General features: G+C 46.9%; 1 protein-coding gene across 1 annotated transcript in view; it reads right to left on the bottom strand.

Moving 5' to 3' along the window:
• The window catches only part of FRAS1 (Fraser extracellular matrix complex subunit 1), a 312,388-nt gene that overhangs the window by 36,331 nt on the left and 262,844 nt on the right, over nt 1-13,213 (bottom strand). Inside the window, exons 47-54 of the mRNA XM_045017440.1 lie at nt 12,778-12,902; nt 12,068-12,208; nt 10,750-10,977; nt 8,411-8,524; nt 6,616-6,766; nt 3,574-3,733; nt 2,431-2,593; nt 51-297 (exon numbers count right to left, since the gene is read on the bottom strand). Of these exons, the coding sequence (XP_044873375.1) occupies nt 51-297; nt 2,431-2,593; nt 3,574-3,733; nt 6,616-6,766; nt 8,411-8,524; nt 10,750-10,977; nt 12,068-12,208; nt 12,778-12,902 (1,329 nt within the window). The remainder of the gene's footprint in view (nt 1-50; nt 298-2,430; nt 2,594-3,573; nt 3,734-6,615; nt 6,767-8,410; nt 8,525-10,749; nt 10,978-12,067; nt 12,209-12,777; nt 12,903-13,213) is intronic.

Below are 13,213 nucleotides of genomic sequence, written 5' to 3'. Positions count from 1 at the left end.
CGGTGCTATATAAGTGCAGTATCATTAGTATTATATCTAATACCACAAACCTTTCCTTTCAATGGGTGCAGACAGAAAGCCAGCACTCTCGTTGACATGGTAAGTCTTCCTGTCAAACTGCAGAGTGGGTTCATCCTCTGTGTCGTTGATGATCACTTTGGCCTGGGTGATCTCCCCCAGCAGGGCATAGGCTGGCATGCTGAGCTCCACGGTGAAGCTCTCTGTGCTCTCAAAGACGTCATCATCATTGATAGCAATGATGCAGGCCTTGGTGTCCTCCCACTCATCAAACTGCACCTGCAAGGAAGTGAACAACAAGGGGTGTACGTGTGGGCTTGCAGCTGCAAATGCAGACACCCTCCCTGCTCCCCTCTGGAAAGGACGGATGCCCTGAATCTTTGCTAATAATCACAGAACTTTAATTGTCCTGGTATGTTTCAGAGCTATGCTTTACTTTTGTTCTCCTGGGACCCGATCCAAAGCCCTCTAGTCAAAGGAAAGACTCCCAGTGACCTCAGTGGGGTTTGGATCAGAGCTCTTGGGAACTCCTGAGCTCAGTTCTTCACTGAATTCCTCCTTGTTCAGTCACCTACAGTGAATGCAAATGTACAAAGTGAATGCAAATCTCTACCACTCTCTCTTCCTAGTGTTTTGCACAGGAGTAAACAACTACACAAGGCAAAAGGCACTGGAGAATCAGGTCCCTTGATTCTGACCTCACACTAGTTTTATGCTTGAGTAATTCCATTTACTTTAATGGAGTTACTCCTGATTTACACCAGCGTGAATGAGATCAGAATCTAGGCAAGCCTATATTAGACACGGTCTTGCAGAATATTCCCTTACAGGGACTCTGTCAACATAGAACTCATACTTTAAAAGAATGTCCTCTCACCTAGAGGCTCAAAAACACCTTAGATTCTTAAAACTGAAGTCATCTAAAAGTCTACTTCATGTTTTTGCCACTTATTTTATTTTTTTTTGTATTCCATGAAGCTTAGATGACGAAAACTGACTGATCACTTTCAGTTTTTGGCTCTTGTGCTAACGGAAAGGTGAAGTTGTTTAGGATGACAACACTGCAGAGAATTACTTGAATTTCAAAAAACTGGTTTTACAGAATTCTTTTTGAAGTCATAAATGTATTTCTATTAAATTAGTAAGTAATAGCTAAAGCCAACTTAGGCCTGAAAATCAGGAGCAAGTCCACTGATGACAAACTGATGGCAGAGGGGACTCAAAACTGACATTTTAAAAACAAATTTAAATTAAGGAATTTGACATTCAACATTAGCGTCAAAGATCTGAAGATGAGAAGGGGCTATTAGTGCATCTAATCTGACCTCCTGCACACCAGTCCTGGTCTCACCAGTGCGATATACAGAGGCAAAACCGGCTCCCCTAACTCCACTCACTATTCCCCGGTTAATCTAGCCAAGGATCGCTTTAGCCCTTTTTGCCACAGCATTGCACTGGGAGCTCCTGTCTGAGTTGTTTATTCACTATGACCCCGTGATGGGTAGACATACCCCACACTGGACAAAAAGCGGTTAAGGAGCTGCTCCGGGCTCAGCCAGCACGTACAGGCTGGAGCGGAACAGCTCATTTGTGGGCCATGCAGGGACAAGAACAGACCTTCGACCCTCAGCTCCTGAGGATAAATAAGAGAAGGCAGGAGCTTCCCTGACAGCAACTGCCTGAAGGTCCCTGCCTAAGGGAACGGAGGGCCTGATCCCGATGCACCCTGAGATGGTGTTCCTCCCTCTCTCCCATTAACTTCGTTTGTGTGTGTTAATTCCCCTTGTTTTTGTTTATGGACTACCCCAGAAGTGACCTGGATGGAGGGCCATCTCACAAGAAGAAGCAAGGCACTGGAGTGGCAGGGCATTCACTGGCTGCAGACCCCAATGAAGAATGAGTTCTCACGCCATGCCTGACCATGAGGAGGTGCCAGCAATGAGCCGACTCCTTCACAGACCCCAAAGTCCTTTTCAGTCGCTGCTTTCCAGGGTACAGTCCCCCTTTCTATATGTGTGACCTACGTCTAGGAAGAAAGAATACGGGACCTTACATATGGCTGCATTAAAACGCATTTTGTTGTAATACAGCCTGTCCTCATCGGTATTTAGCACTCCGCCAACGTGGGCAGTGTCCTTCTAATGTTACACAGTGTAATCCATGGGCTTATCCGATGGTGAGATGTTGAACTCTGCCACTTCCTTCTTCTTCTCCCGCACATGTCTCAGACATGTGAAGCAGGGCTATAACAGCTAAGGTAAAAAGATGAAACAGCAGAGTCCAGACATCCTCAGGGGAACACAGATCAGGTGCAAGCAAATAAATAACACGCCGTCTGATTCACTATGTTAGGTTTCCATAGGGCTATTTCGGGGGGTATATAGTCCTTCCAGATAGAATTTCTCAACCCACCTGGCCTGCATACTCTACATAGTCCTGCTGTCCTGGCTTTGAACTGATGCTGGAGGTGGCAGTTCCTTGCTCCGTGCGGCACAGGACAATGGCATATTGATTGAGGTTACCGATCCTCTTCACCGTTACGCTGACAGAGCCAGCCTTCTCACTGACATTGTAGCTGGGAACGTACACAACGCAAACACGGGAGATACGTTAGGCACGTCACTTAATGCACAACTGGAAGCTGCTCAGGTACTAAGGGAATGAGCGTGGTATAAGAACCGGAATTGAACAGACCATGAGCCTTATATGTTTTAGTGATACTAAGCAAGCCCTAATCCAGTCTAATTCATGCCTTCAAGGAGCTGAGATCTGGAGACACAGTAAGGGACTGACAAACATAAGGAGGCAAACTTTAATCTTAGATATGCGGGTGCTACTCCCACTCATCAAAGGTAACACATCAGATCTGCAGCCATCCCAAACTCAGGCAGATAAACGCTATACTCCGCACTGTCATGCATAGGCAGTGTGTACTAGGGATTAGACTACTGGACTGGGACTTGGGAGATCTCTTCCTGGCTCTGCCACTGGCCTGTGGATTACCTTGGGCAAGTCACTGCATCTCCGTGCCTCAGTTTCCCCACCTGTAAACTGGGACTAATGACACTGCCCTCCTTTGTAAAGCACTTTGAGATCTACTGATGAAAAGCGTGGTGTAAGAGCTGGATATTATTATGCTCTCTCCATACACACACATAGTAATTTCTCAGCTGAAACTACTGGGTTCTATTTGGCTTCACTGTAGGACTGAATCATCATTTGGGACTGACCTTTACTCATGTGTAGCAGAATGGAGCCTTGGAGCCTGGGACTGTTGGGTGCTACTGAAATATACTAAGAAATGATGATGATCTATCCCTACGGGATTATTCTCATATACCAGGCCCAGGGCACTTCCCAGCACTGCTGCATGAAAACCAAGGACCAAAATCCAAAGTGAGTCTAAGAATCTATCTTCTACCTCCTTGTAGCCACCTCAGCTTCTTAGTTACACCAACTACTTACTGATGTGTAACTTAACTTCCACCCCACCCATCTCACCTCTGAATAAGGCCCTGTTTGTCAGATGAGTGCTTAACCCATAGGATAGCTTACCTGGGGTATTTAAAACTGATGAGGGACCACTGGATATGGAAGACATTGTCACTGACAACATTGGGCTTGCTGTCTTTCACTAGAAACCGAAAGCTATCCATGGTTTCCTGAATCTTCTCTTCCAGCAACACGTACCGAATCAGTCCCAGGTTCACATCCTCTGTCAGGAAGAGACTCTCAGTGAGCCAATCCCGGCATTCAGTGACAGTTTTACAGATGAACAACGTAGAAGCTGTAGGCATACATCTCTGTGGGCCTGATTCTGATCACAAGTTTGACACTGGTGCAACTCTAATGGCTTTATTTGTCAGTCCAAGAGCTATCAGAAATCATGCTGCATCTCTCTCGAAAAAACAATCTAATATTTTCTTCCATGACTTAGAAAAAAAAGGATTTTTGTAATCTAAATTTCACTGGGACTATTTTAATACAAATTTGCTTAAGAAGAATTGAATTAAATCCCCTGGTCTGTATTTTGGTGTGTCCCTTTAAGGCCACTGTATAGCTGCAGTAGTGTCTGAGCTTTGCCATAGCATTAGATTGACTCCTTGACCTCTGCCCATAAAATAATATTGGGTCTCTTCCTTTCCGTTAGCCTGGATTTACTTTGCGCAAGATGGGACAGACGTGGCTGGGGAGATCTGATGAGAAGAGACAGACAGAAACCTTGACTGTGTTTGCCCAGCGCCTGGCAAAATGGGGCCTTGCTCTTGACTGGCACCTCTGTGTTTCCCTGTAATGGAGGTGTGACAGGTTGCCTCCCTTTAAGGTGCCACCTGACGTACTGGGATCCACTGACCCTGCCTGTTCCACCAGCCTGGGCCCCCTTTACCCTGCCTTGCTGAGCCAGGCTCTTAAGCTGCCTCTGGCACACACACAGGCAGGGCCGCACCCAAAAACAGAACGACACAGACACTCAGATCAGCTCTGGGAAGACTCCGCTTAAGAGACTTGCCCCAGCACTCAGCTGTCCACCTCCCTTGGAGTGCAGATCCAAAGGGATATTGTCCTACGCTGTATAGGAAGATCTGCACAGTGCAAGCTCATAAAAATTCGCCCTCTCCCTCAATGTGAAGAGAGAGATGCACAAATTCTTCCCCCCCCGTTAGAAATTGCACAAACTGGGTTTAATAATAAACAAAACAAACTTATTAACTATAAAAGGCAGATTTTAAGTGATTATAAGGGATAGCAAGCAGAACAAAGCAGATTACTGAGCAAATAAAACAAAAAACACGCCTACTAAGCTTAACATCTCAAAGTAACTGTAATTTCTCACCTTAAATGTTATTTTGGGCAACTTGCAGAATTTCTGTAGCTTAGAGTTCCAGTTATTTCTTCTTACAGACTGGACCCTAGTCTCAGTCTGGACTCACCCCTGCCTTTCCCCTCGGGTTAGGTCCTTTGTCTCTTCAAGTACTTTCAACTGTCCTTGTTCTTGGGTAGGCAATGGAGGAGAGTCCAGATTAACCCCCTCCCCAACCTTAAAAAAAGTTTTACCTAAGGCGGGAAACCTTTGCTTGATCCCCATCGCCCTACAGAGGAAAAGTACCCGCAGTGTCCAAGGTGGTATTTTGTATCAGGAGATCTTAACACCTGACCTTGCAGGTTTATTTGCCATGTCCACAGGAAGGAATGCCAGGCAAACAGGAGATCCACATCTTCAAAGACTCACTGTCTTTTTCTAATGGCCCGTTAGGTCTGATTGCTTACCGTCTGGGTGGACGTTTCCCCAGGTACATATACACAGTTGTAATTGTTACATAGTCAATATTCCTAACTTCAGATACAGAAATGATACATGCAAACAAATTGGATAATCACATTCAGTAAATCATAACCTTTCCAATGGTATCTTACATGAGCCATCTTGCATAAAGTATATCTTAGTTATGCCATATTCATATCATAACCATATTTCTATGAGGACTATGGGGTGTAATGTCACAGGGGGGTTTATGCTCATCCTGTCTAAGGGGCAGTGTAAGGCCATGTCTCCAAAGGGAGCACCCAGAGAAGACACTTCGAGATTCAAATTACTTCCCTGCTTCCACCTTGCAAGTCACCACAGCCCTGAAAAGGCTAGCTTCCCCCCGGCCTAATAAGACAAAGACAAAATAAAATTTTCAAAAGCACCCAAGTTAGTTAAGAGCCTACGTCCCATTTTCAAACCTTATTTTCCAGGAGGTTTAGGATCTCAAGTGCCTAAGCCCATTTTGTAAATGAGAAATTTTACCCAGTAGTACTATCAAACCCTAATTAGCAATTATAATAATTATATGTGTCCACACGACTGTCTTGCAGAAGGTAATCAGAAGAGTCAGGAGCACATTATCCAGCCAGGGTAACATTTTTCATAAGACAAGACAAGACAAGACCAGAAACTAGACCTTCAGCAGGCAATTTTAGCTCTTCAGCAAATACCGCAAACTGCATCCCAAACATTTTCTTTCTCTTAATCTATAAAAAACTGCTGGGGGAAATTATTTGCACAGTGCAGCTCTTTAAAACAGCAAGCCTCTGCCATCAGTGCTGAAAAAACCTGGAAATCTTTTTTTAAAAATCCAGCCATAAAACAAAATACTTCGAGATGGATAAAATACTATTTCAAATCCGTGAGCACAACCCAAATCCTGACATTCAAACACGCCCAGATTTTGGTCATGTTCAGATCCAGATACAAAATCTATGGCTGGCCCTAACCCAACCGTCAGCTCCAAACAGCCCTGAACGCTGAGATAACTGGAATCTGGATTCAGGATCATCTCCATGGGAAACGTTTAATTTCTTTAACTGAGAGAAAAATCAAAGTTTGGGGGTTTTTTAATTAAAAAACCCCCCCAACCTTCTGACCTGGGAAAGAAGGACTTTATTCTACTCTCTTGGCATTGGCGTAAATCAGTAACTCCACTGAAGTCAGGAATGTTACACATCAGAATCAGTCTGTCTGTGTTTCTTTTATACATGAGCTATCTTGCCATAGTGAAGAGGAATGGAAGGACGTAACAACGAGGTCAATAAAATGCAGTCCTGCTACCCTACCTTGCGTAAATGTAGTCACAGCTGTCCCCGGTTTCAGCTTGCTCTCCACGTGACCATGTTTGGGTCCAGTCGTTATCTCATAGATCAGCTGTTTGTCCTCTGTGTCGGGGTCCATAGTCAACAGTTCCTTCTTGGTGATCAGATTTGTTGCCTGGATTAAAGTCATACTAAAGAGGTTACACAACTCCTGAGATGCTGCGTAGCTGGTCTGATTATGGAGCCAACTGAAAGAATTGATCTGTTGAACATAGAGAGGGAAAACCTCCGGGACTTAACAACACAGAGGATGTGCAAAGAGTAGCCCAGGATTGACAGGGATGGAGGAGTCCTGTTTGTGCCTTAAGCAAAGGATTCAGATTTGGATTAAGATCTGATTAGCTTTGATATGAGTTTGTGGTTTGAACAAAGGGAAACTTGTGCAAAATTGCCAAGTCTGATCTGGTCTGGTCTTGAATCGATGACAAACCTCCAAGTTTTACATGAAAACAACCTCTCAACACAGCTGGTTGAAACTCAGCTCAGGCATGCCTGAAGCTTTGAGAATGGCCTGAGTTTTGGGTTCTGTTCAGAACATTTTGCACAGCTTTAGTGAACAGGTGCTAACCGTCTTTCATTGCCCTGTCACGTGTGTGTCAGTCCAGCTCTACTTCTTCTATGTTTTGTTAAGAGAAAACAACGTGAATGGAAAACTGTAACAATAAAACTCTTTGATGCCTTCCCAATGCTTTTTAATAAGTCAGGCACTTGGAGTTGAAATAGCCTTCTCTTAACAACGTGTGAACCTATTTTGCTGTGAATAATTTGAAGTATTTCTTTGCAATTTACACTGACTCCTCAAAACACTGTTAGGTGTGCCTGTCCCTGCTATCCTATTTGGAATTCAGCAAAACAAACAAAAGTTAATGGGGGGAAGAAATCTCTGCATTGACAAATATATTGGAATCATTCCTTCTGAGGCCCATCGGGGAAGACCGTTTCAGCCATTGCTGGCACAACACCACACAAAAAAGGTTTACTTCAGTCATCATGCAGTCCGAGAGCAAAAGGAATCTCCCTGGAACTTCTACTAAGTCCATCCAATTTTGCTCTGTCGATGTCATGCCTGCAGACAATCAGCCTCCTAGTGCCAACGAGGCTCGTCCGTAGTCCAGTGGGGAACACCCGTATAGCTATCCTTCCATGTTACAGAGTGCCGTCTGCAGGGCCACCCGGGGGGGGGGGGGAAGTGGGGCAATTTGGCCCAGGCCCCGGGCCCCGCAGGGGGCCCCACAAATATTTTTCAGTGCCCCTGGAGCAGGGTCCTTCACTCACTCCGGGGGCCCGGAAAACTTTCGCGGGGCCCAGGCCCCCAGAGCTTCTTCCGCTCCGGGTTTTCGGTGGCAATTCAGCGGCGGGCGGCCCCGCCGCAAGTCTTCGGGGAACTTTGTGGCGGGTCCCAGAGCGGAAGGACCCCCCGCCACCGAAGACCCCAGGCCCCCTGAATCCTCTTGGCGGCCCTGGCCGGCTGTCTGGGGAGACTTCTGAGGAGATGGGTTTAGCCCCTCCCTGGTAGTATCTTTATGAGGTACCTTTACCTCATGCCCATCCGCCATAGTACACTGATTCCAACCTGCCTCTGTCATCATAACGCATTTCCCTAGACCAAGGCGGGTACTCGAGTTTTCGTTACCCCCATCACTGAAAGAGAAGTGATGAGACATTCTGGATTGTCTTGTGCCTGTCGCTCCCCTCCCTTTTCCCTTCTTTCGGGAACATAAACAGGCTGGTTTTAGAAAAACTGAACACAAGCTGTTACCTTGCCATCCATGTACTCCAGCCACTGCAGGCCCAAGTTGGTGACAATTCTGGGGGTCCCATCATCCACAGGGAGAATGTCCACTTTGAACCGCTGCGGTGCCGCTGTCACAATCTAAGCAAGAGTCCCGACTCAGAGGTGGCCATTTACTCCCCATACACATCATTGCTTAGCATGAAACGCCGGAGGTGTCATTTATTGATCTATCGCTACGGATGTTCCAGATGTGTCACGGAAGGGGGCGTGGTCCATGCCCTGAAGCGCTTATATGATTAATCAGACCAAACACAGATGCGGGGGGGTGGCGGAGGGGGGGGGAGCGGGATTTCCAAAACAATCAACTTTAGCCTAACTCTTTCACCCACTAAAGTCAATGATAAAACGCCCCTTGTTTTCAAGGGAAACAGAGGTAGACCCATGCTGAGTGCTACTGAAAATCTCATGCCAAAGAGCTCCTGTCTGTTCATAGACTCTCAGGGTTGGAAGGGACCTCAAGAGGTCATCTAGTCCAACCTGCTGCTCAAAGCAGGACCAATCCCCAACTAAATCTGTTACTTCTGTCTGTCTTATCTATTTAGATTGTAAATTCTTCGGGAGCAGGGTCTGTCTCTTACTACGCACTGCCTAGCACAATGAGGTTCTGTTCTCATTTGGGGCCTGTCACTATTACTGTAATATAAATAATTGGCCCTGCTGTTACCCTTATTTTGATGATTATCAACACATGTTGAAACCAATTAATAAAAAAAAATCTTGTGAAATGTTTCCTGAAATGCTCACAAATCTATATTGAAAATGCATTTGGAATGTATGTTTCAGAGACTTGTGGCTTCAGGGACAATTTGGGTCTTTTTATCTGCTAGGCGGAAGAAGTGGTAAAAGAATAACCAACAAAAGAGGAAGCTAATTAAATTAATACTCCATGGTTTCAGCCTCTGGGATTTAATGACTTTCTCTTGCAGTGGCAAAGCTAAATTTTTCTGCATTGTGTTTTCACAGCACTGTGTGTTCAGGGATGTTTTGTTTCCATTCTTTAAAAAGACACTTTCCATTTTTCACTAGTACAACTCCCCTCTCCCTCAGAGTCTGCAATAACCCTGTGCAGTCTCAGAACTAAAATATCATGGGCCGGGTCCTCAGCTGGTGGAACTTAGAATAGCTCCATTGATTTCAATAGATCAAATAGATTTCTTGTCTTCTGAGAGCTTCTACCTGTCTGAAAGGCTGAAAAGCCAAGAAAACCTCACCGCCCTGAGCCAGGAAGGCGAGGATATAATTAACAGAAGAATACCCAGTGCCGATACTGCAATGGCAGACAATATTGCAGTAGTGCCGTTTCTTTACATTAGTGAAGATGCAAAGAATCTTTCCTCTCTTGTCTCAGCCATTTGAATGGACTACATCAGGGGTGGCCAACCTGAGCCTGAGAAGGAGCCAGAATTTACCAATGTACGTTGCCAAAGAGCCACAGTAATACATCAGCAGCTCCCACTCCCAGCACCTCCCGCCCACTGGCAGTCCCGCTGATCAGCCCCTCCCTCTCCCCCCCTCCTGATCAGCTGTTGCGTGCGTGTGGGAGGCTCTGGGGGGGAGCGGGAGGAGCGAGGGCACGGCAGGTTTGGGAGGGGGCAGGAAGGGGTGGAGACGGGGCAGAGCCAGAGGTTGAGCAGTGAGCACCCCCCGGCACATTGGAAAGTTGGCGCCTGTAGCTCCAGCCCCGGAGTCGGTGCCTATACAAGGAGCTGCATATTAACTTCTGAAGAGCCACATATGGCTCCGGAGCCACAGGTTGGCCAGCCCTGGACTAGATGATTTAAGATTACACTGAAACGTACTGCTGGGCAAAGCACAAGGCTAATACTCCGCACGATATTGCAAGAATTCTAGAACTGCATCGGGATAAATGATCCATCCTCAGCTAGCACAAATCCACGTAGCTCCATGGATTTCGGTGCTTTTTTAAAATTTTTGGGTCAGATCCTCAGGTACTGTAAATTCACATCGCTCCACCAAACTCAACAATCTGCATAATGTCAGCGCATGTCCATGTGCATACATACATGCGCGCACAAAATACACTTAAAAATCATAAAGCACACAACACCTAGAATACACACACACACACGGTCCGAGCACTACACCAGCACACAAGGACATGGTGGAACACCAGCCGTCAAACCGCCATTAACGTCGTGGAGTTCTGCCAATTTACACGCGCTGAGGATCTGGCCCCAAAAGTATCAAATGCAACAGCCAAGTGCCGCTGGACACTTTCAGGGAGGTTTACGTCCCTTCTAGGAAATCTCTCTTTCTCCCCGCCCCCGCCCACCCTCCCTTACCTCCTTCCCTCCATCCTCTGCAATGAAAAAGGGATTGGTCCCATCAGACACGGTGAAGGTGAAGCGATCCTTCAGGGAGTCGCTGCCGCCGTGGCTGTAGCAGACCCGGTTCTGGTAGATGTCGTCCATCGTGAAGGTGGCCGTCTGGCGATAGTGCTGCCCGTCGTTGGTGCGTTCAATCAGACCGTGTCGAGGAGGCTGCACGACGGTGAATGTAACCGATTCCGCCTGTCCAAAGGAAAGCGGTTGGTGGGCAAGGTTGCAAAGCTGGTAAAATATCCTTGCGGGACTGGTGGGTTATTTGGGTCAACAGAGCTGGAGAGGGATACGACTGGGTTTTACCTTTTCACCCATCATACGACTGGTTTTTACCTTTTCACCCATCTTCTTTCCAAGTACAAGAGTTTAAAGAAGTAGAGAAGAGTCGCTGGGCACTGAGCCAGCTTCGCATGCTGGCACTACTGAGCCAACCACCCTTCCCCAATGTCACTGTCTCCATGAGGACATCAGCAGTGGTCACATGAGAGTCAGTCGGGCTAGCTGGGACCACCTAGTCTGATACTCTGTCTCCCTGGCCATACTTCATGCAGTCATAGCATGCAAACACGCTCATTCCTTTTGCAGAAAAGTGCAAGTTGCTTATTCTGTCAGTGAAAGACTGTTGTCACGCCCACGGGACATGGTCCCACGGCTCAGGTTAAGGAACGACACACTCAGAAGCCAGGTGCTTGGCCCAGCATAAGTTCCCATTGTGCCCAGATGAGGCAGCTGTGACGTCTCTGTTTTAAGTGAAGTCATCAGAGCCAGCTCTACGCCGCCCCCGTAGAAACGCTTCAGCATTACAAGTCTAGGCCGTGTCAGTTACTGCAGCCCTGTGGCTGCTTAACTTGTGCCCTGGGCTTGCTTAGCTCCTAGTGAGACCCAGGAGAAGGGACTGAAGAAAGGTGACTTAAGTCTATCCCCTTCATCTGTGCTAAGCTAAGCTGAGCTAAGAAGAGATAGAGCCCGCAAGGCTTATAGAGGAGATGGGGAGGGGGGGATAGGCCCCAGCCCAATGATGGTTTTTCTTTGCTACCTATAGAAGGGGGACACAAGAAATGAAGTATGACATTTCTCGAGCGAAGACTTGGCTTTATTCAGACGTCATTCCGCACACAGACCTACCCTCCTCCCAGCTGTTTGTCTGAATCCGTCTAGCCCGTGTGGTCACACAGAGTATGTGTCGGGAGGAAAGACATTAGTCTGAATCCCTCTGAGTACAAACGCCGCTGCGCAACAGCACAGGGGAGAGAGGATGTGGAAGCGATGCGCGCCTTACCTCCGTGTCGGCATCTGTGGCTTTCAGCTCAAACTCCGTGATGGTTTTTCTCACCCCTTCCTGCACCCGCATCCCAGGGCTCTGCACCACAGGCAAGGAGTCATCCACTGGGGTTATGGTGATGTCAAATGTCTGAGTGACCTGGGAGAGAAAGAAAAACAGACCTTTTCTGACAAATATGTTCTACTCGGGATATGTCTGAATGGAAGCAACAATGTTATGAAGAGCCAATGGGGGCATTTCATAGGTAATGCTGCAGATTGTGTAAAAAAGAGTTTGTGATGCTTTCTTCAGGTGTCCTGAACTCTATGTCACCCTGCTACCCCTCTGCCACTACCCTCCTCCACCTAGGGTGACCAGATGTCCCGATTTTATAGGGACAGTCCTGATTTTTGGAGCTTTTTCTTACATAGGCACCTATTACCCTCCACCCCCTGTCCCGATTTTTCACACTTGCTGTCTGGTCACCCTGCCTCCACCTCACACACTAAATGTGTTTCCTCGGTGACACATCTGACCTCCGTCTGTATGAATAGCAGGAGTACATGCCAATGCTAAACTATAAGCTCGGGAGGCAAAGCTTGTTTCATTTAATTTTTTTGGTGTAACTATGTCTCCCATACGACATCAGGGGAATTCACTCCCAGCACGTCAATCAGTCCAGAATCGACTGTCCGCATCAACTCAGAGAACCATGTGCTCAGACCTACCTCATTCACTCCATCCGAGACGGAGAAGGTGAACGCATCAGCATGCTTCTCCGCCTCACTGGTGTGGAGGTACTGGATGCTGCGCGAGGCCAGGTCTGCCTGGCTGAATGAGTTAATCCTTGTGCCTGGGCCAAAATGATAGGAAAAATGTACAACAAAAACGATGAAAAGTAAGAAGAGCACAGAACCTGAAACCACCTCTCGGAAGGACAGAAACGTGTCACAACCCCATGCATAGCTCCAACGCACACGTGGAAGGAACATAGGGTGGGGCTTTCACAAGCACTCACAGTTGGCCTAACGCTGCTCGCACTGAAGCGAAGGTGAGTTTTACTGCTGACTTCAATGGAAGCAGAGTTAGGCCAATGGCGAGTGCACCTACAAATTCCACCTGTACCATTCTCTCATCCTAAAGGATGAGATTATATGAAGTTGA

This window comes from Mauremys mutica, chromosome 5 (genome assembly GCF_020497125.1).
Source record: "Mauremys mutica isolate MM-2020 ecotype Southern chromosome 5, ASM2049712v1, whole genome shotgun sequence".
Lineage (NCBI taxonomy): Eukaryota > Metazoa > Chordata > Testudines > Geoemydidae > Mauremys > Mauremys mutica.
This window is presented reverse-complemented; position numbering and strand designations above follow the sequence as displayed.